This window comes from Chiloscyllium punctatum, chromosome 6 (genome assembly GCF_047496795.1).
Source record: "Chiloscyllium punctatum isolate Juve2018m chromosome 6, sChiPun1.3, whole genome shotgun sequence".
NCBI lineage: Eukaryota > Metazoa > Chordata > Chondrichthyes > Orectolobiformes > Hemiscylliidae > Chiloscyllium > Chiloscyllium punctatum.
Window position 1 is genome coordinate 23672058 of NC_092744.1, and position 22371 is coordinate 23694428.

Genomic DNA, 22371 nt, shown 5'->3' on the forward strand with positions numbered 1-22371 from the left:
CATTTCCGCAGTTTGGTTGCATAAGTGATTCGGCATGCAACATGCAAACAATTACGCATTTTCCAAAACAAAAAAAAATGTGATTCCCTAAAAATAACTCTTTGCAAAGAAACTCAAAACATCGAGATTGGGATTTGTAACTGCAGCCTGTGGATGCATAGTTTTGTATGTTAGAACTGTGCAGGGAGTCGGTCACTACCTGAAACGTCCCTCAGTCTCTGAAGCTATGAAGAGGTTTTTAAAAAAGCGTAAATAAAATTACTGAATCTGACCCAAAGCTCGATGAGAGGTCCCCTCTCTGTTCGAGTGAAAACAAAGCAATTTTGCCAGTCGGAAGGAAGCCAGCAATTTTGAATCAAAATAAAATAAGGCTGATTGTTTTGTTTTCATTTGGCAGCAGTTGGAATATCGCAGCCAGCTCCAACGAGCCACCGATTTTTTTTCTGCTGGTGGTTTTGTTTTTCAGTTGGAGAAGGGAGGGGTTTTTTTTTGCTTAAACAAATCTATGGATAAGTTTTTACCTGCATTCACAACTCCTGTGGGTGTTTTTAGGCTGGATTAGCCTGCTCTGCATGTTTGAGGAGGGATAAAATGGGTTTACCTGTGACAGGTGGGGGGCACACTGCCAGCTCCTTTTGTTTACCACTTCATTGCTCAATGTTGTGTGCAAAAGGGGGCGGCAGCTCGGAATCCTCTCCGTGCTTTAGGGAAACCTGACTGATGTGCTTTTTACCTCTCAGCCTGGCTTAGTTACGCAGAAGCCTAATTGCACACAATACGATCCCAAAACGAGAATGTGACCCACGGCGAGATTGCCTGTCTATTGTGCTGCTGGTTGAGAGATGGTGATTGGAAGTAACTCCCTTGTTGATATTTTAAGTTGTACCCTGAGGCATCTTCCACATCCACCCAAGTGCATGAAGGTGGGGTCCCATGGTTAATGATTCACTTGGAAGATGGCACCTTCAAAGGTGCAGCACTCCCTCAGCACTGCCCTTGGTGTGCCAGTCTTGATCTTTATTCTTGAGGGGGATGGGATTGGAATCCTGAATCTTGTTCCGCAGAGAGCTGCTGAATGACTAACACAAGGCAGAGTCTTTTCCCTGGGGTCAGGGAGTCCAGAACTAGAGGGCATAGGTTTAGGGTGAGAGGGGAAATATATAAAAGATACCTAAAGGGCAACTTTTTCACACAGAGGATGGTACATGTATGGAATGAGCTGCCAGAGGAAGTGGTTGAGGCTAATACAATTGCAACATTGAAGAGGCATTTGGATGGGTATATGAATAGGAAGGGTTTGGAGGGACATGGGCCGGGAGCTGGCAGGTGGGACTAGATTGGGTTGGGATATCTGGTCAGCGTGGATGGGTTGGCCTGAAGGGTCTGTTTCCAAGCTGTACATTTCTCTGACTCTATTCTCTGATTGCTTGACTGTTGGATTTTGATTTGGGCAGATGTTGGTCTGTTGACCTGCAGTTCAAAATATTGCCAGTAAAGAGCCTTTCAATGTCATAAGGCTGTAACAGGTGATATATAAATACATTTCTGTTTTGTCTCGTCGCAGTACAAGCAGCAGTTTGAGGTGGATGGCAGTTACCTCAGTTCCTTGAGCCATTTAATGTTAAAAATCACACAATACCAGGTTCTAGTCCAACAGGTTTATTTGGAAGCACTAGCTTTTGGAGCACTGCTCCTTCATCAGCCGTTTAGCATTTGTTTTGAGATGCTGGAATCCAAAATACACAGGCAGGAGGCTGTAGGAGGTTCTCCCAGCCTCCTGCCTAGCATTTGTTTGAGACAGGCGTGCACCCTTTGGGGGAGGTGAGAGGGTACGGTGCAACCAGGAGAAGCCGGATCCCAGCAGGGGGTCAGTTGAAAGGTTCGTTTCATTGTCTAAGCCTCTCTTGTTTAATTGCCTCAAACAACAGTGTAAACAGCTGTGGAGCTAGGAGAAAACAAATGACTTGAATTCTTGCCAATTCATTTCTAACAACAAAGAGAGGCAGTGAACTTTATGTGCCTGTTCCTATTTAAGGACACCAGATATTTCGCCTGGGGAAGATTACAGCCCACTGTCGTCAAGATTAACTTCACCAACTTTACAATCCCTCCACCCCCCAGCCTTATCCCATGTACAGCCCTCTCCCTCCTCCTCGTCTCTCTGACCTGACTTTACCTCCCTGACCTGGCCATCTTCCTACTCATCTATCCACTCCACCCTTCCCCACCTTCCAATCACAATAACCGCCCCAATCTGCATCCAACTATCACTATCCCTCCTACCCCACCCCACCCCCATCTCCACCCCCTAGCTCTACGAACTTCTGGGCTCTGGAGGAAATTTATAAAAATGCAGTAACTTTCAAAAGAAGTTTCTTTTGCTTTTTAAATATTTTTTGAACACTTTATTAAGTTTTTTTAAAGTCTCAGATTTGAGCGACACAAACAGCATAATTTGACCAAGAAGCATGCATTGTCCAGTTGAACAGCAGATTCAGTCACTTCCCAATTGGCTAGGGTTGGCAGGGTGTTGCCATGGTTCATGTGGTGGGTGCCCACATGAGGCAGATGGGGGCATTTGCAGGCCAGAGGTCATGTGGGGAAGGCTCCATGACTATCCAACCAAGGTGGGCACCATATTGGGACTAGGCAGTGGAAATTGGCTGGAGTTCCCACATCCAGATTGTTACTGAGGTGTCCTTAGTCATGGAGCATCCATGTGTGGATCAGATTGAGAACAGGATTGGGGGTTGGATATAAATTACAGCCTGTTGTCCCCACACCACCCCAACCCCCATCTCCCAACAGTTAAAGCACCAGCCCCTTGCTGTCAAATTGGCTTCTTGATTGAACCATCAGAAGAGCATGCTGGAATGAACATCCATGAGAATTCTGAGGGTATGAAGAGTGTAATGAAGTCAGCCAAGTGGACCTCATAGAATATGAGTTCCCTGTTTGGGAGTGTTAATCAGGAAGCCCTGGCTGACATATAAACCGGCGTGTCAAAGAGGTTCTGTTCAGTCTGAGAACTGGCTCTGAGGGAGCAGGATCAGTGTAGGGACTCTCCATGTATAAATAAAAGGGTGACTTGGTAATGGATACAGGGCTCTGTGGAGTTAATTCAGAGAGTCTGAGGAAAGATCAGCTGATTCCATTCCTCAGACCGAGATTTAATGAGCTGCATTATATCAATTGCAGCGTAGACCATGAGAGTTCAGAAGGTACCATTACAAGTGATCAAAGAGACCACTTTATTTACTTTAATCTCAGTATCTATTTTGATTGCAGGGCTGTTATTTTTTGACCAACGTTACTTGCCCCTTGAGAAGGTAAGAACATAAGGAACTGGAGCACACCATTTAGACCTTCCAGCCTGCTCCACCATTCTTTCAGGCCACGAATGATCTCCTAATTCAATATCACTTTCCTGCAGTTTCCCCTTAAACCCTGATGTTTTTAGTATTTCATACTCAATGAGGGACCTTTCATTTGCTCTCTGACACAGAGTATTCTAAAGGTTGATCGCCCTTTGAGTGAAGGAACAATGTCTGTTCTAATTTACCTACTTTGTTTGGATTGTACTGCACACTCCTTTAAGATTGCTGCATGGCCGCAGTGCCTCTTAAAAGGACTGCCTTTTGTACGTGGCCTGTTTGTCTCCTGAATACCAACTTCTGGACGATCTTGTGGCTGTGCCCAACACAATGTCAAGGGAACATTGCTGCTGAGCTGCCTTCCTGAACTGCTGGAGTCCCAAAGAAGATGCAAGTTAACATCCCCACCTCCAGGAGACCCATCCAGGTAGTCAGTTGAAGGTGACTCCTCCATTTCTGATTAATTCCTTCCCTCAGCCTCTCTTTAATTGCCGTGTGCAATGGTATCAACAACTGCAAATTGAAGGGAAATAAAAATGCTTGGATTCTTGCCAATTCATACTAAAAACAGCAAAGAGTGAACTCAGGTTGATGGGGGTGGGGAATAGGACGCTAGTTAAGAGGGTGCTGGAAGAAAGTGGAACTCTGCCATGCACTGGAGGGAGGGATCTGTAATCTGTTATTGAGGCCCGTGAGCTAGCTGGACTGCAAGGAGGGGCAAATATTCCTGAAACATTTCAATATCTAGTGGAACTTAATCCTGGAATGCATTCTGCAGTGTTGACTTTGACCTTGTTTCCATGGTTGTATGTTTATATAAGGTACTTTGACCATTGGGTTCTGTGTTGAGTCTCCCAAACAGCTGGTACCACATGAGTGTACCACTGAGGTTTCTTGTTTTCCCACTGAGCTGTTGGCACTACTCTTTGACCTAAGTGATGCAAGTTTGATTCCTGTTTGGTGAAACACTCAATTTTCTAATGAGTTTTGCACAACATTGGCACGTCACAAAGCATTTCATGCTGGCGCATGTTGTGAAACGCAGTGACATTTGATGTGCAGGGAAATTGGCAGCGAGCTTGTGCAGACGTCTCCCTCAAACAGCCGTGTGATCAATGACTGGATAATCGCTTTCTTTTGATGATGTTATTGAGAAATAAATATTGGCCTGGACACAGGGAAGAATGTTTCTGTTGTGGCACCCATAAGACCAAAGTTGTATAAGAGGTAAGAGTAGAAGGCCATTCAGCCCATCAAATCTGCTCTACCCTTAAGTGAAATCATGGCTGGTCTGGTAGTCCCCACCTCCACTTCCTTGCCTTTTTCCCATAACCCTTGATTCCCCAACTATTTAAAAATCTATCTTGAGTATACTTAATGACCCAACTTCAATAGCCCTCTGTGGTAACAGATTTCAGATTCATTAAACTCCAAAAGAAGAAATTCCTCCTTGTCTCTGTCTTAAAAGGCAGCACCTTATTCTGAGATCACGTCCCCTGGTCCTAGACTCTCCCACAAGGGAAAACAACTGTTTGACAGCTACCCTGTCAAGTCCCTTAAGACTCTTGTATGTTTCAGTGAGGTTTCTGCTCATTCTTCTTAAGTCCAGTGAGTACAGGACCAACCTACTCAACCTCTCCTCATTAGACAGTTGTTCCAGGCTAATGAATTTTCTCTAGACTGCTTCCAATGCCACATCCAAAGATGTGCAGGTCAGGTGAATTGGCCATGCTAAATTGCCTGTAGTGTTAGGTGCATTCATCAGGGGTGAATGTAGGGGAATGGGTATGGGTGGGTTGCTCTTTGGAGGGTTGGTGTGGACTTGTTGGGCTAAGGGCCTATTTCCACTGTGTAGGGAATCTAATCTAATATCTTTCCTTAGATACCAGGCTGAAAGCTGCCCACCATATTCCAGCTGTACTCTGACTTGTGCCTTGTACAGTTTTAGTGAAGCTTCCCTGTTTTTCTACTCCATTCCCTTTGCAATAAAGGTCAACATTCAATTTTCCTCCCACTGAATTTATATGTGATTGATGTACATGGACCCCAAATCCTGCTGTGCTGCAACTTTCTGCAGTCTCTCTCCATTTAAATAATATTCAGCTCCTTTGTTCTTTTTGACAAAGTGCAGAACTTCATATTATCCCACATTATTGTCCCATCTGCCAAGTCTTCTGCCCATTTCCTTAACCTGCCCATATCCCTCTGCAGACTCTGAGTCCTCCTCACCATTTGCCTTCCCTCCTATTTTTGTGAAACCCGCAAACCTGGCTGTGCCACTTCCACGTTCCTCATCCAAGTTATTAATATGTAGTGTAAATAATTGTGGCCCAGCACTGAGCTCCGTGGCACTCCACTAGTTACAGGTCACAGCCCTGAAAGTGCCCCTCTCATTGGAGCTCTCTGCCTTCTATTAGCTAGCCAATCCTCTTTCCAGGCTAAGAGACTGCCTCCAGTATCTCGGCTCTTATTAAGTAACCTGACACGTGGTACCTTTTGAAGCACCTCCTGAAAATCCAAATATATTACATCTACTGCTTCCCTTTTATCTGTCCTGATTACTACCTCCTCAAAGAATTTTGATATATTTGACTCTACTTGATGATATTACGCATTTAGTGTCATAGAGTCATGGAAATGTACAGCATGGAAACAGACCCTTCGGTCTAACCCGTCCATGCAGACCAGATATCCCAACCCAATTTAGTCCCACCTGCCAGCACCCAGCCCATATCCCTCCAAACTCTTCCTATTCATATACCCATCCAGATATCTTTTCAATGTTGCAATTGTATCAGCCTCCACCACATCCTCTGGCAGCTCATTCCATACATGTACCACCTTCTGTGTGAAAAAGTTGCCCCTTAGGTCTCTTTTATATCTTTCTCCTCTCACCCTAAACCTGCCCTCTAGTTCTGGACTCCCCGACCCCAGGGAAAAGACTTTGTCCATTTACCCTATCCATGCCCCTCATAATTTTGTAGACCTCTATAAGGTCATCCCTCAGCCTCCGACGCTCCAGGGAAAACAGCCCCAGCCTGTTCAGCCTCTCCCTATAGCTCAAATATGCCAACCCTGGCAACATCCTTATAAATGTTTTCTGAACCCTTTCAAGTTTCACAACATCTTTCCGATAAACTTCATAAACTTTTTATCAAAAAATCTGTAAGGCACAGCTTGGGGTGCTTCCCACCCAATAATGTTGAAAGGGCAGCATATACCTGTCAATCTGTAATCGCCTCTGATACAATGTTGGAGCTTGTTACTCCTCCCAGGCGGATTGCTGCCCCAGTCTCCTGCCTCGATGCAACCCAGAAGCTCTCGTTGCCAGTTCTCTGCTCCCATGGCAAAGGGATTGAGAAACAATACACACCATGTCCCTGTGTACCAACAGAGCCTGGAAGTGTAGAACCCATTAGGGTGAAACCATTGTCATACTTCCCCGGAGGGCTGTGGCAGCCCCCATTTTATTGTTTCCATCGAGGGAGCTTCTCGATTGCCTCCGTATTTCTTTCTGAGAGCTCTCCAGTTCTCTCACTATTGAAGTGACACACAGCTCACTATAGTTTTTATTGCAAACATGAAACTGAGAGGACTCCCTTTGGGAACTGAAGCATTCCTGACGAATACATCGAACAAGAGGCTTGTTAATTAAAACTATTCTTTCTGTTCAGCAACACAATACAGTGAATTGTTTTGCCTGTATCATTTACAGTCACACATCTTTCAGCCTTTATTTTCAACACTTGGATTGTGGAGACTTGGTGCTGATGGTAGCAAAGAGTAGGAGGAGGTCATTTAACCATTTCAGCCTGTTCCAAATTTCCTAAACTCATGGCTCATTGGTATCTTAAAGAGACAAGGATTCAACCTTTGGATATAAAACAACGATTGCAGAGTTAGCAACTAAGCATCAGTAAGATGCACAGCATCAAATCGCCAAGCCTCTGTTAACAGCACCTTCCAAACCCTTGACTTTTACCATCCCCAAGGATAAGGGCAGCAGATACAAGGGAACACCATCCACTGCAAGTCCCCCTCCAAGCGACTCACCATCCTGACCTGGAAATGTATCGCCTCCACTGTTGTTGGGTCAAAGTCCTGGAACGCCCCCACCCAGGGCATTGTGGGTTTACCGACAGCACATGGATTGCAGCAGTTCAAGAATGTAGCTCCCCACCAAATTCTCGAGGGCAATTAGGGAACGGCATTAAACTGGGCCCAGCCAGCGGCGTCCATATCTGGTAAACAGTTACGGTGCAAATCCGGATGTTGTTGGTGGGTTTTGAGGAATGTCTGTTTGCTGTAAAACGTGGGGGAAAGACCCAGTTAAGGCCATGACCCGTTCCTCTTGGGCTGGCTCCCAGTTCCCAGTTGGGACACATCTGTTGCCAACTGCGTAAGGGGCATTATGCCGAGTGGGTCTGGGCTGGGGTTCTGTTGACCAGGCTGCCCTCCTCAAGTCCCTGATCACCAAGATCCTCGGGTTGACAGGCAGTCCGGCCCAGGGCAACGATAAAACCCACATCCTGCCCCCCCCTGCTGCCTGCAGCTCACTGACTGCAACAAGGAGGAGCTCAACAAGCTGCTGGAATGGGTCACCCAGGTCGGCATCCCACCCAACATCCAGGCTGTGCTGCGGGCCAAGAACATAGGCCTCCTCAGCAAGGGTTAAATGGGATCAAACATGGGACACGAAAACCAAAACAGAAAAACACCATTTAATGAAGGGAGGTGGTGGAGTTGCTGACTCTGGCAGATAAGGCAAGCAGAGGGTATTCCAGTGAGGGTTCTCAGTTAATGGAATGGTGTAGATGGGCTCTGTGCCATTAGATAAGAGACTGGCTTCCATTCCGGGCAGGAAAAGTTTATCAGCCTGGAGTGGGGGTCAGAGCAAATTCACTGGAATAACAGAGTCGTTAAAAGGGTTAATTACGAGGGCAGATAGCATCGACTAGGTACTAGGCTCATACTTCCTCAAGTTTAGATGTTTACACTGATCTTGTCACTATGTTTAAAACATAACAGTGAATTGATAAAGAAATGAGTTCCTTACCAAAGTTCCTCTGGTTGGTGGCTTGGATGGGAGGAGCAGGAGGTAGATTCATCAAGGCTGTTATGTGGAAGCACCTCTTCACAGACAGCGAGTGAAAATCTGGAACTTTCCACCCAACAAAATTGTTCAGATTGGGAGCAGTTGGGGGGTGCGGGGAGCAGCTGCAATTTGTGAGAGGGTTTTGTTGGGCAAGGGTGCTCCAAGACATGGTGTAAAGTTGGACTGGTTGAGTTAACGTAGAGGCCAGCCATGATCTCGTCAAATGGTGATACAGGCTCAAAGGGCTGAATGGCCTCCTTCTGTTCCTGTGGAAAGGGGAGGAAGTAGGGGGGAGGTCAGTACTCCAACCTTCAATGCACAGCTGTGTAATTGTTTCAAAGAAATGGAATCCCACTTCTAAAGAAAACACATGATATGCTTTTGCAACATAAGCTGGTTTGGCTAGACAAGTGCAGAGGCAGTGAGGAGTGGATGTTCCTGTGTGGGAGAGTGCTCTTGTCTCAACAGAGAAAAGCTGCCTTTTGGAGGTAGAGTTGGAATTGATCCATCCTTGTGGTGAATGTTGCTGAATTCCGATTAGTCTGAATGTGTGGGTGCAGAATATAGTCCATCCTTAAACTGCGTGTTGCAGTATTAGGGGCTTAGCAGCATTATGTCATTGAGTCATACAGCATGGACACAGATCCTTCCGTCTTAACTCGTCCGCACCGACCACCTTCCCAAACCAAAGCAGTCCCACATGCCTGCATTTGGCCCACATCCCTCCCTGGAATTATCCAAATGTAACTGTACCTACATACACCATTTCCTCTGGCAGTTGATTTCACCCACAAACCATTCTGTAAAAATGTTACCCCACATGTTCTTTCTAAAATTTTCTCCTCTCGCCTAAAAATATGTTCCCTTGTTCTGAACTTCCCTACCCCAGAGAAAAGATTCTTGTTATTCACCTTATGTATACCCCTCATTATTTTGTAAACCTCTATAAGGTCACCCCTCAACCTCCTACACTCTGGTGAAAAAAGTTCCAGCCTGTCCAACCTATTTCTATAACTCAAACCCTCCATTACTGGCAACATCCTGGTAAATCTTCTCTGAACCCACTGCAATTTATTAATATCCTTCCTATAGCAGGGCAACCAGAACTGCACTCAGTACTCCAGAAGAGGCCTCACCAATGTCATGTTATGGGGTCAGTCATCTGGACTGGTATGATTGGAGATTTAGTGTTCGATACTACTGCAGCTCCTGGGGAATTTTGATCTCAATGATTTAAATAAATCTGAAATGTATAAACGTATAGCCATAACAGCGTCCATGAAAATGACTGGACAGTTGTCAAAACCCATCTGACTCACTGACCTTTTCGGAAAAAAAGGTCACTGGACTTGAAATGTTAGCTCTGTTTTCTCTCCACAGATGCTGCCAAACCTGCTGAGTTTCTCCAGCAAATTTGGATTTTCTAACTGTTTCTGGATTATGAATTCACCTTATTAGAAGGAAGTCTGCAATCCTTACTTGAGCTGGCTTACTTGAGGGTAAACCAGACCCACAGCTGTGAATGGGGGAGCAAGCCACTCTGTTGTCTTCATTAACTTGACCTATTACTAATTTCTCAGGGAATTAGCCCATAATCCGGCCTCACACTCCCAGGGCGGTGCTGAAGAGGTGCTGTGCTGCCAGACTTACTGTCTGTTGGATGATCTGTCAGACCCTGCGGTCCCCTGTTGATATTTATCACTCAACTAACACGACAGATTATCCACTCATTCATCATATTGCAGGAGCAACTTACTGCAGATGCTGGAATCTGTACTGAAAACAAAATCAGCGGGTTAGGCAGCATCTATAGAGAGAAAGCAAGCTAATGTTTCGAATCTAGGTGACTCTTCCTTCATCACATTGCAGTTTGCAGGATCTTGTTCTGTGCAAATTGACTGCTGCATTTCCTACATTACAATAGTGACTTTTCCAAACGTTCTTCATTGGCTATGGAGCTCTCTGGCCTGAGTTGAAGTAGATTAGATTAGATTAGACTAGATTCCCTACAGTGTGGAAACAGACCCTTTGGCCCAAGCTTAGTGAATAAATACTAGTCTTTCTATCTCCGCCTCACAATTTCTAAAATTTAGAATTTAGGATTATGTTTATTATCAAGCACAGGAATACAGTGAAGTGTTTACAATGTCATCTCTGATGGAGCCATCTTAGGTACAGAGTACAAATCTTAGATACAACATAGACAAATAAAATAAAGTTACATGTCCTTTCAGTGATACATAGTAGAAGTTAGAAAATAAGAAACAGTTAAAAAGATAAACATCACAGTCAGATAAACAGATTACAGATACTCATTACATTAAAGGGGTTTCCACACATAGTGTAAAATATCCCACTGACACTTGGGTTATAGTTTTATATCAATATGATAAGAAATAGCTGCCCTTCTAATCCTATTCATTCTAACAAGCATTGTGCAGAATATAGTGGAAAAGACCTGTCTGGTTACAGTAGTCTGAGTGATGAATGTGTTCTGCTTGTTAGGTCTGTCTGGATTGCTTCCTGGCTATTCCAGCCTTGGGTGAAGTTAATGTCAAGTCTGCAAACCAGACATAAAAGCTCTGCATTGTCAACAAGATTCTTTCTCACTCCCCCTCACTCCCTAATTTTGCACTGTGCCCCGTTACATCTGAGCTGTGCAAGTTTGCATTGGATTTTCAACAATGACAGGGTGAGCTGTGATGAGAGAGAGAGAACATTAGAGCTGGGAGCAGTGAAAGATCCGAGAAGCATCGTTGACCTGTTTGGCGATTCAGTAATGAATTGCTACTTCTACATTCCCATCCTATCCTCAGGAGCTATCTCCTCAGTTAGAAGGGTGTAATGAGAGGGTCCAATAGCAAGGTTGTGGTACCAAAAGCTTTTCATTTCTATAGCAACTTGTACAACCTCAGAAAACCTCTAAATGCTTTACAGCCAATAGGATGTAGGAAACAAGACAGATAATTTGCATACATCAATTTCCCACATGCCCCCGTTGAGCAGGTAAGTAGGCTCTCTGTTCTATATCTCATTTAAAAAGCAATGCTTCTGACAGTACTGCAGTAGAATGTCAGTCTTGGCTTTTGTGCTCAAGTCTTGGAGAGCGACTGAGAGCTATGTGTCAAAGCTCAGAGAGGTACCGACTGAGTGAGAAGAAGGGGTCATGATTGGAAAGTTAGTGCAGCAGAGGAGTTACTTTCCTAATCCACGAGGACAGAACAGTAAAATTGATAAATGAGACACACTGGCACAACTGGTCCTGTAGACTACAAAGTAAATTGTGTTAGTTTCCAAGTGTTGGTGTTTTTTGATTAGATTTTCCCACTGGGAATTTTTAAGTTTTTTAACTTTTGTTTGAAATATATAATTTTGAAATATATAATGTAGAGGTTAATAAATGAATAATACAGGCCTGACACTGTCCCACCCTGTTCTATTGTTTGGGACAATATATGAGACTCCAAATTGTGGCCTTTGACCAGGCCTTGGGTGTTGAGCCTGTACATTCCCTAAACATAGTAGAGCTGCCTACTTACTGATCAACATCCTCCTTTTGTCTCCAGCAGTGGAATATTTATAATTTCCGTGGGAGTTTTATTTTGCTGCTGACTCGAGGCTAACTGGAAAGTTTTGTCAATTTTCAGTGTGATCTTGCGCTCTCCAAGTTAAAAGCTTTCAATCTTGTGGATTAACACAAATGTATTTTCTGGAGAAATCCAGTGCTGGGATGATTTTATTACTGGAGTTGCTAGGGGTAATTGGGGGGGGAAAGCTTCTTCCTCAGAAGGGAGAGGCGATGATCTGATAGGAGTGTAGGAAGTTAGAGTTAAAGTGATATCATCTTGTGAGTTTCCAAACTGGTATAATTGTCGACTGCAGGGGAAAATGAGCTAGATATTCCAGCTGCTCACAATGCTTAGCAAAACCCAGCAACTAAAACCCAGCTAACAGCAGTTTAAAATCACCATCAACAATTGCTCCACAATCACATCACAAAGTCGAGTTCAGACAAACTACCCTGTCCCTGCCTCACCACCTAATGACTCACTGCAGGATCTGCCCAGGCCTATAGGAGACAGGATTTTAAATACAACACTGACGTATGTTTGTCATATTTTGAGGATTTGGCACTGACGAGACACAAATTAATTGTGACCACAAGCCCCTTCTTGTTTTCTACAGGAAGTCTCAGGGCTGATTAACTTTACAGTGAGTTTGGAAGGAAATCAAAGTTTTGTTTATTTCAAGGAGACAAAGGGAATTAAAGTCCCTGTAACTTGACAGTTTTAACAGGAGAGTTTAAGCATTGACAAAAACACAAACCTCCTTCCTGGATTGCCCTTTGGTAGTTTGATCTGCTGCTCAGTGAAAAAAGAGAGATCAGTGGGGTGTTTTACTCAGAGGGGATCCAAGACTGTTTGATTGACAACCAGAAATCATTCAGTTGGGTAACAAAGAGCTTGCCAGCTCTCGATTGGCCTAGCAAGGCCTTGTTGGGAATTAATGGCAGCCCCCGTGAGGGCGTGGCTCTGTGGAGGCAGAGGTTCAAGAGACATGCCTCTCTGGACTACTGTTATGAAGCCAGCCTATGGACTCCATGATTCTAGCTACTGGACAAGTCAGTTCCCAGCATGAAACCTGGCTTGATAGATCATAAGATTTGCAATTTGTTTACTATAGTCATGCACTGAATATGTTTGCAAGAGATTGCCAATGTACTTTTAACAAATGAATGTCAATGCTAGCACAACTCACTTATTTCTTAAAAGGGGATTCCCAAACTCTTTTTCCTAAGCCTTGCATTTCTGAAGCTTTCCCCTTACCAATATTACACTGCTCAGGACTTCTTTCCTTCTGTCCTGACTGTTTGGAGACTGCTAAACTGCTGCTACTGTAAAAGAAACCTGCACACTTACTGCAAACGGACCTTGGTGGAAACCTGCTTGTGGCTTTTGGTTAAGGTGAGACCTGAGGGTGTTACACATGATCTTGACAGGTTGTGGTCAGCGGTGTGTTGAGCCATGGTGAGTGAGACCACCTTGCTGCTGCAGCCTTGTCCCTCCTTCATAGCCAGTGAGACACAGGTCTTCCTTCGCCAGCTCGTTCCCTGAGGACTGCAGTTGGGCTTTCCATCATGCCTATCAAGGGACAAGGAGCTCCTGATGCCATGATGTATGGGGTGTTCAGAGTGGACAAGGCTTTCTGCCATGTCACCTCCACAGGGAGATGATATGGCATTCCTGATGAAGGGCTTATGTTTGAAATGTCAGCTATCCGGCTCCTCAGATGCTGCCTGACTGGCTGTGCTTTTCCAACACCCCACGTTTTGACTCTCATCTCCATCTAAACTATCTGCCTAAATTGAAGTCTCTACAATGTGTGTGCCCTCTCAATAATTGTTCACCTGACTCAGTTTGTGCCATTAGAGAGATATTTCTGGCACTGTAAACACGCTTTTCAGTCTCTACCTGACAGTTTAAATGTCACCGGTGGCATTTTTAAATCACATGATAGAATTCCAGGCATGCTGGCAAACAGCTATGACCTTCAATGTTATTAGAACACAAAGCCTTTCCCAGGCACACATAGCGATTGGTGGAGCATTAACTCATACTTGTGTGGGGCGAGGGTGTGGGATCCTTGGTCATAAAACTGAGATACCACAACAACCAAGATGGTCATGGTAAAGGGAGATGGACTTGTATTTATGTAGACTGGCTTACTACATCCGCCTGTAGCAACAACTTGAATTCACATGATACCATTAACAACTACTTGTATTTATAGAACACACTTCGCAACAACTATGTTCACTGACATACCAAAGGTACGTGACAAAACATATTATGATACCAAGTCCCAAAAGAAGTTATCAAGACAGATCACCAAACCTTTGGTTAAAAAAAGAACCTTGAAGAAGGAGAGACAGGGAGAGAAGTTTATGGAGATCTTGGCGTCCAGGAAGCTGAACAATGACATCTACTGGTGTAACTAGGATTGGAGGAGTGTGGAGATTTTGGAGAGTTGGAGGATTGGAGAAGTTTATAGAGATAGAAACATTTCAAAATACTTCATCCACATTGAGCCATGGACCCCAAGAAGCCAATTGCTGCACAGTGGAGACCCAGTGAGCCAGGATAAGGCTTGATTGGCAAACTGTCATGTTGTTCAGTGATGTTAGTCAAGGAGCGAATCTTGATCAGGACACTGGGAGATTCTCTGCTATCAGATACAGCAGGTCAATATGACTGCACCTTTCCTTCACAGGCCAGCTTCCCCCATTGCCTTCCCCATAACAATGATACATGAGCATTCTCTTATCACAGAGGAATTGAGGCATTACACCCAGCCCCACACAGACACACACATGTAGGTACTCACACACAGACACATGCTGACAGATGCACACACAAACAGACTCTTACACAATGATATACACGTACAGAGGGACAGGCACACATACACATACATAGACTCACATGCTCACTCATACACACAAACCCTCACACACACAGACAGATGGACGCACACACACACAAAGACACATATACATAGACTCACGCACTCTCTCATACATGCAAACCCTCTCACACAGACAGACGGACACACACACACCTAGAAACACATGCATAGACATATGCGCTCTTTCATACACACAGCCCTCACACACACAGACAGGCACACACATAGACACATAGATACACATGTGTGCTCTCATACACAGAAACTCTCACACACACACAGATACACACTTTGCTTTTACATGGTTGTCACTGGGAGGAAGGGTTGGGGAATGGACTGATCTGGGCCAATGTTAGTTGCTCATCCCATATTGCCCTTGCACTGAGTGGCTTACTCACCCATTTGAGAGGGCAGCTAAGAATCAGCCACGTTGCTGTGGGTGTGGAGCCATATTACAGGCCAGACCGGGTAAGATTTCCTTCTCTAAAAGACATTAATGAACTGGATGGGTATTTCCAATTGATGATAATTTTAATGCAGCAACAAATGCTTAGGTCAGTATTTATCCTGCACCCAGCATTACAAAAACCATTGATTTGTTCATTATCACATTACTGTTTGAAGGAGATGGCTGTGCAGACATTTCCTGCTGTGTTACTCGATCGGGCAGCAATGATTAGATGTGTCGCTGGAGTGATTACCAAACACAGCTTGGCACTTTGTCAAGATGATGATAGATCAGGTAAACAGAAACCTGGTCAAAGCAAGTTAAAGGATGAGAGGGAGGTGGAGAAGGAGAGAGGTTAGTGATCATTGTCTTCAGAAGCCTTTTGGGACCTCCTGAGAATGTAGAAAAAGCTATATCCGTTCTTAGATTTGTGCATACTTTCTATTGAACATTAGGAGTGTTACTGTGAAATCTGATCTCTGGTGTGGTTCTCTTGATCTGTTGAGACCTGCTTGGCCAGTTATGCTCATAACTCAACATTCACAGAGCTGAGTTCCTGCTCAAGGCTGGCTATTCCAGCAAAAGCATAAACAGAGACAGAACTTGCGTGTCATGAGGCACAGCACCTCTCACGAGCTCAGAATTGTTTCAAGGTCAATAATATAGTTCTAAAGCTGTAATAAATCTAAATTATGGGATGGCTACAGCATAGAGGAGGCCATTTGGCCCATCGTGTCGGCCCCTTGCCAGATCACTTCACCTCATACCACTCCGGCCCTCCATGCACCTCAGCAAAGTCTTTCTTTTCAGGTAATTGACCAATGTCCTTTTGAAAGTGGTGATGGACCCAGCCTCCACCACATCCTAACAGCTGTTGTGTGAAACAATTTCCCCACACCTCGGCTTTAATTCGATTACCCTTCACATCAAACCACTGTCACCTGGTTCTCCATCCCTCCGCCAGTGGGAATAATTTCTCCTTCTCTACTCTGTCCACAACCTCCCCATGGTTTTGACAATCTCGATTAAATCTTCTCTCAGCTAGAGCGTAAAACATTACAGCGCACTACAGGCCCTTTGGCCTTCGATGTTACGCTGACCTGTGGAACTGATCTGAAGCCCATCTAACCCACACTATTCCATTATCATCCATATGTTTATTCAGTGACCATTTAAATGCCCTTAAAGTTGGCAACTCTACTACTGTTGCAGGCAGTGTGTTCCATGCCCCACTACTCTCTGAGTAAAGAAACTATCTCTGACATCTGTCCTATATCTATCACTGCTGAATTTAAAGCTATGCCCTCTCATGCTAGCCATCGCCATATGAGAAAAAACGTTTTCACTGTCCACCCATTATCTTGTATGTCTCTATTAAGTCATCTCTTAACCTTCAACAAAAACAGTCTCAAGTCCCTCAGCCTTTCCTCGTAAGACCTTCCATAATACATAGGAGTGGAAGTAAGGCCATTCGGCCCATCGAGTCCACTCTGCCGTTTAATTATGGCTGATGGACATTTCAACTCCACTTACCCGCACTCTCCCCATAGCCCTTAATTCTTTGCGAGATCAAGGATTAAGGATCCCTCCGTACCAGGCAACATCCTGGTTAAAAAAAAAACTGTTCCCTGAGAAGAACCTGACCCATCTTCTCTAATCTCTTTCAGAACTGAAGATCCTCACTGTTTCTTGAATCTTTGCTGCATCCTTCACTTCCTTCTGATAGTGTAATGTCCAGAACTGGGCACAATATGTAGTTGTAAATGAATGAGTGTATTTTGAAGGTTCACCCATAATTTTCTTGCTTTTCTACTCTCTGTTTGATTTGATTTGACTTATTACTATCACGTGTACTGAGGCACAACGAAAAAATGTTGTCTTTTGTGCTTTACAGGCTGATCGTAATGTAGATATTCTGTGTCAGGGTAACAGAACAGAGTGCAAGGTACAGTGTTACAGCTGCTATGTCTCTATTTATAAACCCATCTAACCAGTTTTTCCCACTGTCCTGCCACCTTCTGTGGCTTGTGCATAAACACCCCCAGGTCCTTCACTGCTGAGGTTTGATCCTTTTTGTGGGAAATCCCTGCCGGGCCATTCCAGTCACTGAGGAGGGGTTTTGTGGATGTCTGCTGCTGCACATACCTCACTTGCTCCTGGGTCTATTCCTGGGTCTGGACAAGGTAATCATTCACAGATCTAGACAGGAAGATTCTCTTCCCTGGTTTCATCTGCACCTGACTGTTCATGGAGAGGGAATACGCTGAGTATGTTTGAGGCCGTCCATAACTAATGGGTACCACAGTAACTGGAATGCTTCATCGGCTGCAGTGACGTTATTTTAATTTAACGGGTTTTTGGTTAAGGGATAAATATTTTCCAAGGCGCTGGTCGAAATAGTGCTCTGAGATCTTTTAGGTTCGCCCTTGGAGGATGAACAAGCCTCACCCAGGACACCTCCAAAAGTGTAGCACTCCCTCAGTACTGGCATCATGACAACTAACTTGAAGTAGAGTCTAGATTAGAGTGGTGCAGGAAAAGCACAGCAGGCCAGGCAGCATCCGAGGGGCAGGAAAATCGGTGTTTCGGGCAAAAGCCCTTCATCATTCCATTCCTGATGAAGGGCTTTTGCCCGAAACACCGATTTTCCTGCCCCTCGGATGCTGCCTGGCCTGCTGTGCTTTTCCTGCACCACTCTAATCTAGACTCTGGTTTCCAGCATCTGCAGTCCTCACTTCTGCCTATTAACTTGAAGTAGCCCACAACTCTCATTATAAAAGCTCAGATTTACTTACTTTTAAATTCTTACTCAAAAGACTTTATATGATTTATAATGGATGTTGAGGGCAAAATCTGTAAATTTGCAGATGATCCTAAGCTAGGGGGAATATTGAATTGTGAGGATGATGCTAAGAGACTTCAGAGTAACATTGACAAGTTGGCCAAATGGACATATGCCTGGTAGGTGAATGTCAATGCAGAGAAATGTGAGGTAATGCATTTTGGTAGAAAAACTTGGAGAGAGAATGCAGGCTCAGTGGTATAACTTTGAGTGGCGTTCAGGAGGAGAGGGACCTCAGGGTTCTCTGAATGTGGCCAGACAAGCTGAAAACGTTGAAGGCATATCGAACCCTGGGGTTATAACTTGAGGCATATAGAATATAAAAGCAAGGCAGTGACGCTATATCTCTGTGAATCATTGGTCAGATCACATTTGAAGCATTGTGTTCAATTCTGGAACAATGTTAAAGCCCTGGAGATAGTTCAAAGGAGATTTACTAGAATGACCCCAGGAATGAGGGGTTTTAAATGCAAGGAAAGATGAGAGAAATTGGGCTTATTCTTCTTGGAGCAGAGAAGATTAAGAGGTGACCTTATTGAGATGTTCAAAATTATGAACAATTTTGACAAAGTCAAGAAGGATATTCTGAGTCCACGAGTTGGTATATTGGTAAATAGGGGCCACAGTTTCAAGATTGTCAGCAAAAAAGCTAGGAGTGAGATAAGGAGAAATGTTTTACTCAGAGAGTTATTAGGATTTGGAATGGGAGAGAGGTTGAGACTGACTCTGTATGAGGTTTCAGAAGAGAGCTGGATGTATGTTTGAAAGTAGTGAGTTTTGATGGCTATGGAGATGGGGCTGGAGAATGGGACTAGCTGGGTAGCTGATGTGGGTATAATGGCTGCTTCTGTACTGTACAATTCAACGATTCTGTGACTTTCAGTAAGAACTACAGTTGGACTCAGCTGAGCAACTTAGCAATGTGGAACTGTTTGTGCTCTCTTTGTATGTAATCATGGGTTTTCTGGGGTGCGTCCTCATTCATGTAGATCATCACCAAGTGGTCATACAGTAGGAGGGAAATTAAATCATGAAGTAAGTACTGGCTGGTTTTGAAAGCTTGCAAATCTATAATCACAGACCTTAGGGGTCAATGGAACATGGGAACAAGAGGATGCCTATCAATCCATGAGGCTGTTGTGCTAACGGCACATTTGTACCTCATCCCCATTTATTCTCTTTCATTCCGTATCCCTTTGCTATCCCTGTCTAAAAAAACCAAAGGAATCTTTACAACAGCCACAAGTTCTTGAGGGAATGTGTTCCAGATCCCTGTTACACATTGTGTGGACAAATGCTTCCTGACTTCACCCCCTGATTAGGGTTTAAGATTAATCGTAATGCTTTGTGCACTGCCCCCCCCCCCCCCCCCCCCCCCCCCCCCCCCCCCACCATTTTGGATTTCACCACCAAATACAGAAACTAGGAGCAGGAATAGATCCGTCAAGACTGCTCTGCCATTCAATGTGGTCATGTCTAATCCTGTACCTCAATGTCATATTTCTGCTTTCGGCATTCCCCTTGATGCCTTGAAAATCTAAAGACACATCTGTCTCTTTCTTGAACATACTCAGTGATCTGGCCTCACTGTCGCAAACTCCATAGGTTGACCAGCCTCTGTGTAAAGTGTCCTCTTCTCAGTGCTAACAAGCCTATCATGAATCCCCAAGTTCTGGACTCCTCATCCAGGGAAGATATCCTCCCTGCATCTAGTCTGCCCTGTCTTGTTAGATGTTTTGCTCTATCTGATCAATTAAACACTTCAATCACCTAAAAGGCCCAAACTATCTCTTAATCTTCTGTATGCAAGCAAATGCAAGGTCATGAAACATTTCTTCATAGCTTAACCCTTTCAAACTCCTTGCCTTGTTCCCTACAGCAGTGGTTTTCAAGCACTGTGCCATGCCATGGTGAGAATTGGGATGGGAAGTTCTGGGGAAGCAGTAGCACTCTACCTGAGCATCGAGGCTGGGTCATGCATTTGACCTCCTCGGGAGCCTCAATGCCTAGTATTGAAAACGTTAGCTGCTGATTCCTGGTGCACCCATCGACAGCTTGTGTTCCTGCAATGCCATCCCCTACCATGCGTGCATTCTGAGGAGAATGGAATCGTTTGTCTCATTAAAGTGTGCCTTGATACTGAAAAGGTTGGGAACCCACAGCCCTCGAGGGGGACTGACAGCTGGTGGTGTCTGCTACCCTTGTCCTTCTAGATGGTGGTCGTCACAGGTTTGGAAGGTACTGTCGAAGGAGTTACTGCTGCTGCTGCTGAGTTGCTGCAGTGTATCTTGTAGATGGTCCATATTCCTGTGCATTGGTTTTGTAGGGAATGAATGTTGAAGGTCGTGGATGTGGTGCCGATAAACCCCGGATGGTGTTTTCATATTTGCATCTGACATTATCTGTAGAATAATCACTCGGATCAAATTTCCTTCCACATTCTTGCTATGATTGGTGTGACTGGTTAGGGATCTGAGTGGTGAAAGATAGAATGTTGGCTCCTAGGCTTTATTCATTTACAACATTGTGTAGAGCGTGCACCTGTATAAAAAGCCCCTTTATTCTTTGAATAACCAAATTAAACAAAACGAGTGCAGACAATCCTTCAGATGCACCGTGCCTCTTTCTGCATCAGCAGAGGTGAGGCCCAGTTAGTAGCCACCACCTGAACCAGATAAATATGCAAGGAACAGAACACACTGTCTCCTGAAACTATTGAAATTGTGAGCATTGATGGATGTAGGGGGTGGCTTGATGCCTGCATGTGATAGACTGGCAGGATATGGGCAATAGGGCGAGGTTGTTCAATGGAAAGTGCCCTGCTTCATCTTGTATCTTTTACTATGCTTCATTCCAGATACAGGAGACATTCTCAAAAAACAACATGGCCTGCCTGATGGATGACATTGTTGATCTTCACGCTGATGCCTTGGCGAGTGAAGAATTCGCTGACTATCCTCGTAGAGAGAAAATGGGACGCAGTGGGGAGCTATGCTGGCGGTTCCGAGCTCAAATCTATCAGTTGGTGGAAAAGGTACAACTCCATTAACCCCCATTAGTGTAGTGTCTTTCCTGCAGAAAATCCTCCCAAGTAGCATCATAGAACTGGAGAATAATAATGTTGGACTGATGATCAAAAGCTTGTTAGAGAGGTTGCATTTAAGAAACATTTTAACAATGGAGTGAAATCTTTACTTGGAAAAATACAATTTTGTTTTAGTCTTATTTCTGTTGTTAAATTCTTTTACAGACTGTATCCAAGCGATATGATCAGGACATGTCTGTAATTGTAAAAGGTAAATATGTTCTAATTCTGTAGTTTTCTTCCTTAAAAAATGATTTTTTAAAATGTCTTCTTTGATTTTCTTCCATGGGAAATGTTAGAGTTGCTTCTGTTTTGATGTGTGAATTTGGAAATAAATTTCTTCTGTTGGGACAGAGCTTGCAGTCTTATGTATTGAAAAGGTACTAGAGTTGGGGTCAGCCTCTTACAGCTCAGTAGATAACATTCTTACCTGTGAGTTCTTGAAGATAATGCTTTCAAGACATAGTCCAGAATCTTGAGTATGCAGAATAAGCTGGCAGACAATCACAATGGAGCATTGAGTGAGTGTCACACTGCAGGAGGTACCATCTTTTACATAAGACATTGAACCGAACTCCTGTCTTCGTTCTCAGGTGGAGGTAGAAGGAACCCAAGGCATTGTTTTGCAGAAGAGCAATGGAGTTCTCTGGTGTCCTTGTTAATATTCGTACCTCAAGCAACAAGACTTAAAACAGATTCTCTGATCATTATCACATAAGAGCTATACAGCACAGAAAGACTCCATTCATCGTTGCATGATTTTGCCCACCTTTATTACTGCAAAGCACTGTATATATATCAATGCACTGTATCAGATGACCACATCTTTCCACCCCACATACCCAGTGTGCAAGTTAACCCTTTATCAGATGCGATTTGAATCCTTGAATTAGTATGAGCCCCAGTGTGTCACCGTACAAATAGACGTTTTGAATATCAGTACCTGATAACCAGGCAGAAGGAATTAAGTTGGCGATGCAGGCTATGTTGAGAAATTACCTGAGAATTTAAGGTATGTTGTATAGGGATAGGTGGAGAAGGACTCTAGCCTGAAACGTCGAT

General features: G+C 44.2%; 1 protein-coding gene across 1 annotated transcript in view; it reads left to right on the forward strand.

The window, feature by feature from the left end:
* Positions 1 to 22371, forward strand: part of LOC140478778 (tumor necrosis factor ligand superfamily member 10-like) — a 31237-nt gene that overhangs the window by 446 nt on the left and 8420 nt on the right. Inside the window, exons 2-3 of the mRNA XM_072572142.1 lie at positions 21082 to 21258; positions 21475 to 21520. Coding sequence (XP_072428243.1) covers positions 21082 to 21258; positions 21475 to 21520 — 223 coding nt within the window. The remainder of the gene's footprint in view (positions 1 to 21081; positions 21259 to 21474; positions 21521 to 22371) is intronic.